This window comes from Vitis vinifera, chromosome 4 (genome assembly GCF_030704535.1).
Source record: "Vitis vinifera cultivar Pinot Noir 40024 chromosome 4, ASM3070453v1".
NCBI lineage: Eukaryota > Viridiplantae > Streptophyta > Magnoliopsida > Vitales > Vitaceae > Vitis > Vitis vinifera.
In genome coordinates, this window is record NC_081808.1 from 8,955,809 (window position 1) to 8,961,098 (window position 5,290).

Here is a 5,290-nt window from a genome sequence, read left to right on the forward strand (position 1 = left end):
TTTTATTTATCATGTCATCAACAATAATCGACAACTAGACTTTTTAATATAAATATTTCCTTTTTTTTTGGGAATAGTTTTATATTCTTGGTCAATTACTTTAACCGTGAAGAGATAATATAAATATTTCTTTTTATTTATTTATTTATTATTTTGGGAATTATTTTATATTCTTGGTCAATTACTTTAACCGTGAAGAGAGAGATTCTTGTCCATGCATATACGTTGCCTTTTCCTAAAAGATATAATTCATATTCCACTTATTATGCCAATAGAATAAGCCTAGAATATAATTGTCTCATCATCAAATACTTTTCCTTAAAAGATATAATTCATAATTATCACATAAAAAATATTATCTTAATTCCAAATTAATAATTAAAAAAATTAAGAAGATAAACATTTAATAGACATTTTCTAACGTTTTTAAAATTAAATATTAAGATTAATTCAAATTAATTTTAATTTTTGTTCCCGTCATCCCAGGAATACTAATTCTTAACGCATGCATTAGCCTAAAAAGGAGTCAGAGCCCCTACAAATTAGGAACTACCTACGAACTTTCAGCATCTTACTGTTTTCAACCTGTTCCTTTCGGAATTTCTGTTTTGCACTCCTGCAACACCACATCCTGTAAGATCACTTCTCCCTCACTCTCAGTATTCTAACTTTCTCAGAATTTCTGTATGGGTTTTTCCGAACATCTCATGGAATTCTTGAAGAATTTGAAATCAATCTTTTCTGTTATTTTCTGAGATTTGGAAAATCTTAGGAATATATGAATCTGTTTAGTTGCATCCATATTGTCATTTCAGGATTTCAGGGTATGATTAATTAAAGATAGGACGTTGCTTGCATGTTTAATTTGTATGAGGTGATGGTCTGATTTGATTTCGTAATCGTATACATGAAAAACAATCAATGTATTGTAGAAGATTGATATACCTTGATGTCCTCTTGTTCTTTTTTTTCCTCTTCTTTAGATCGTCTTGTATACTGTATACTTGTTTGTTTGCCTTCACTAATTTCATGACCATATTGAAGGAAGGAAGACAAAAAAGAAGGATGTCGTCTGGACCTGCTCCATATGTTCCGAGAAACATTCTTATAACTGGCGCTGCTGGTTTCATCGCTTCCCATGTCACTAATCGTCTGGTCAAGAACCATCCAGACTACAGGATTGTGGCCCTTGACAAGCTTGATTACTGCTCCAATGTCAAGAATCTAGGACCCTCGCGCTCATCCTCAAACTTCAAGTTTGTTAAGGGCGATATTGTGTGTGCTGATCTTGTTAACCATCTCTTGGTTGCGGAGGATATTGACACTATAATGCACTTTGCTGCCCAAACCCATGTGGATAATTCATTTGGGAACTCGTTTGAATTCACTAATAATAATATCTATGGCACCCATGTGCTCCTTGAAGCCTGCAAGGTCACTAAGCGAATCAAGAGATTCATCCATGTCAGTACTGATGAAGTTTATGGGGAGACTGACTTGGATACTGACATTGGAAACCCTGAGGCTTCTCAGCTCCTTCCGACTAATCCTTATTCTGCTACCAAGGCTGGAGCTGAAATGCTGGTCATGGCCTACCACCGCTCTTATGGCCTCCCAACAATCACAACACGAGGGAACAATGTCTATGGCCCCAACCAATTCCCAGAAAAACTTATCCCCAAGTTCATTCTTCTGGCCATGAAAGGGGAGCAGTTGCCTATTCATGGAGATGGATCAAATGTCAGAAGCTATCTGTATTGTGAAGATGTTGCAGAGGCATTTGAAGTAGTGCTGCATAAAGGGGTGATTGGGCATGTGTACAATATCGGCACCAAGAAGGAGAGGAGTGTTCTAGATGTGGCTGAGGACATTTGCAAGCTGTTTCGGTTGGATTCGAAACAGGCTATAAATTTTGTCCATGACAGGCCTTTTAATGACAAGAGATACTTCTTGGATGACCAAAAGCTCAAGAAGCTTGGATGGGAGGAAAGAACTCCATGGGAGGAAGGGCTGAGGAGGACAATGGAGTGGTATACTAAAAACCCTGGCTGGTGGGGTGATGTTAGCGCAGCCCTTCACCCCCACCCTCGAATCTCTATGATAGCTTTTCCCAATGATGACCAGTGTTTCTTGCAGTATGGGTGCGACAAAGACTGCAGTCCTGCAAGTAAAAGTTCAGGTTTGAAGTTCTTGATATATGGGAGGACTGGTTGGATAGGGGGCCTGTTGGGAAAACTTTGCAAGGATGGTGGAATCGAATTCGAGTACGGGAAAGGAAGACTGCAAGATAGGAAAACACTCATGGAGGATATAAGGAGGGTACAGCCGACCCATGTTTTCAATGCTGCCGGTGTGACTGGGAGGCCTAATGTTGACTGGTGCGAATCTCACAAGGTTGAGACCATAAGGACTAATGTGTTGGGTACCTTAACATTGGCAGATGTCTGCAAGGAGCAGGGTCTCTTGATGATGAATTTTGCAACTGGCTGCATATTTGAGTATGATGAGGAGCATCCAGAAGGGTCAGGAGTTGGATTCAAGGAAGAAGATAAGCCCAATTTCGTAGGTTCCTTCTACTCCAAAACCAAGGCCATGGTAATATTTTACTTATCTAAACCTGCTCAAAGTTTACGTTTTTCTCCTTGCCCAGTTCCCCAAAATGAGAGTATATTGTGTCCTTGATATCCCACATTGTATGAGACTTATTATGAATTGAAATTCAGAAATATTCATTACAAAACTTGGCAAAAGTGCAGGTGGAAGAGCTCCTAAGAGAGTATGAGAATGTATGCACTCTTAGAGTCCGAATGCCAATATCATCAGACCTCAGCAACCCCAGGAACTTCATAACAAAGATCGCTCGATACAACAAAGTGGTTAACATCCCCAACAGCATGACAGTACTAGATGAGCTCCTACCTATATCGATCGAGATGGCCAAGAGGAACTGTCGAGGAATATGGAATTTCACCAACCCAGGGGTAGTGAGCCACAATGAAATCCTAGAGATGTACAGGGATTACATAGACCCTGGATTCGAATGGGTGAACTTCAACTTGGAAGAACAAGCCAAGGTTATAGTTGCACCAAGGAGTAATAATGAGTTGGATGCCTCCAAGCTAAAGAAAGAATTCCCTGAACTCTTGTCAATCAAAGAGTCAATCATCAAGTATGTCTTCGAACCCAACAAGAAAAGTTGAATCTTCATGCTTTGCTCGACTTGGCTCTAACTCGGAAAAGCGCAGGAAAAGAACTGGAACTACTGTTGGGAGGAGTAGTTTGATCAGAAAATACGTTTCTCTAAGTTAAATATTATTTTATATTATGCCCCTTGTACTCATTTTATGTCGACTACATTTTACTTGTGTGTTGCTAATTCATTCAGAAAGTTTTAGCATAAGTAGTTGGAACCCAGAAACCATTAATGTTCATGTAATATTTTTAGCTTGCCTTTTTCATTTTTAATGGAAAGCATGCATTTTCTTTGTAGGACCAAATGTATCTTATTGCTTATCTGTTACTGGAATTTGTATTGGTCTTGACCCATTTAATATATATTAAAGTTATTTTGTAAGTGTAATTGATATAAATCCGATTATAGATAATATTTATTATTTTTTTATAAAAAAATTAACTTAAATTCTTTTAATATATTTATATTCATTTATTTTAAAAATAAAAAATACTTTTATTAAAACATATTTTATTACATTTTAAATAAAAAAATTAAATTGATTTATATAAAATATTGTATTTGAGATTTGATTTTTGAAAATTTATTATAAATATATGGTGACAATTTTTCGTTAATTTATTTAAATAATTAAAATTATTAATAATTTATTTCGTCAAATTAATTTTAATTTATAAAATATTGGGACTTCATTAATTTTTTTTTATATTGTAGCAATTTTTGAGTAAAATTATATTTTTAATATTTTAAAATAAAAACATTTAAAATTAAATAAAATTAATCGGATAAATAAAAAAATTAAGAATGAAGTGATAATAATTTTTTAAAATAACATTAATGAGATAAATATAAAGAGTAGTTAAAATTAAAAAGATAATATAAATTTAAAATAAAAAATAAATGATAAATTTAAAAAAAAAATTCAAAAAAATCCTTGATATTTCCTCAATAAATCACCGATATATCCGACATATTTGTCCTTGATATATTCATTATATCATTGGCGATATATCTCCGAAATATTTCGTTGATATTACTAATATTTTGCCAAAATTTCCAGTGCTCAATGTCAAGCATCACCAATATTCGATATATTGACGATATTTATCCAAAAAAATCAGAAAATTTAATCATTGATAAGAACATAGCATAACCATGAAGCTTTTAGTTGACATTATTGAAATATGAAAGAAAAGAAATGGAAAAAAAAAGGTTAAAAAAGGAAGAAGAAATATACAAAAGATTGTGCCTACTAAGAGTACATTTAGTCTTTTAATCTTTTTAACATTTGAATTTTGTAAAAAACATTAAAAAGATTAAAGATACTTTATATTTATATTTTTTGCAAATTAAAATTATTAAAAATGTTTTAAAAAATTACTATAAAACACACACTAAAAAACATTGGATAAAAATGATTTTTTTTGGGAAGGATTCTTTAGGGCTTCTAATAGCTTATAGTGGACTCAAAGGATATGCTCAAAACCCAAAAATTGAAAAGGTTGAAGTAAAGTTTAATATGACTTTAAAATGAAGGGAGAATTACCCTTTAAGGGTAGGCTGGGAAAAAAAAATTACTGAAAATGGTGGGTAGATTTGATAATTCTTATGAAGGCCTAACATTTTTATTAGACCAATTTACTCTGAATTTCTTAAGTCTATTTACCAATTGAGAAATACATTTTCTTTCTTGACAATTATAAAGTATAAGTACAATACAAATGCAATATAGTTATAATGAAAAAATATTAACATTACGATACATTACAATATACCAAAATGACAAAATATTGAATTCGTTTTTTACTGAACTAGCATTTCTAGGCTATCATGTTGTATTCCTACCATAAAGCATCCTTGAAAGCCAAAATTATAAAAAGACAACAAAAATACACTATTATAATTTCAATACATGAAGTTGTTGATGGTACTCCAATGATGTATAAAAAAAAAATCTATAAAATTAATTTTTTTATATAAAAATATAAATGTACAATAAAAATACACTACAATTACAATATAAATACAATAACATTACGATAAGGTAAAATTTCGAATTTATTATGAAATTGAGTAGTTGTGGGTTTTTTTTATATA

At 32.5% G+C, this 5,290-nt stretch overlaps 1 protein-coding gene across 3 annotated transcripts; it reads left to right on the plus strand.

The window, feature by feature from the left end:
• Nucleotides 1–401: 401 nt before the first annotated feature.
• Nucleotides 402–3,489, plus strand: LOC100253745 (trifunctional UDP-glucose 4,6-dehydratase/UDP-4-keto-6-deoxy-D-glucose 3,5-epimerase/UDP-4-keto-L-rhamnose-reductase RHM1). 3 transcript variants are annotated; one of them, XM_002271934.4, is made up of 3 exons: nucleotides 402–633; nucleotides 1,045–2,595; nucleotides 2,757–3,489. In XM_002271934.4, the coding sequence occupies exons 2-3, from the start codon at nucleotides 1,066–1,068 to the stop codon at nucleotides 3,198–3,200; spliced, it is 1,974 nt and encodes a 657-aa protein (XP_002271970.1). In that variant the 5' UTR covers nucleotides 402–633; nucleotides 1,045–1,065; the 3' UTR covers nucleotides 3,201–3,489. The 3 variants fall into 3 exon arrangements, with proteins under 3 accessions (XP_002271970.1, XP_010648843.1, XP_019074800.1); XM_010650541.2 differs by lacking the exon at nucleotides 402–633 and adding an exon at nucleotides 648–824; XM_019219255.1 differs by lacking the exon at nucleotides 402–633 and having other exon boundaries at nucleotides 648–2,595.
• Nucleotides 3,490–5,290: the final 1,801 nt, after the last annotated feature.

Bases quoted from the DNA above. Each gene is read 5' to 3' on its own strand.
- LOC100253745 (XM_019219255.1), top strand. From the start codon at position 922: ATGTATTGTAGAAGATTGATATACCTTGATGTCCTCTTGTTCTTTTTT. The intron at 2,596-2,756 runs GTAATATTTTAC...GCAAAAGTGCAG, and splicing joins ACTCCAAAACCAAGGCCATG to GTGGAAGAGCTCCTAAGAGA.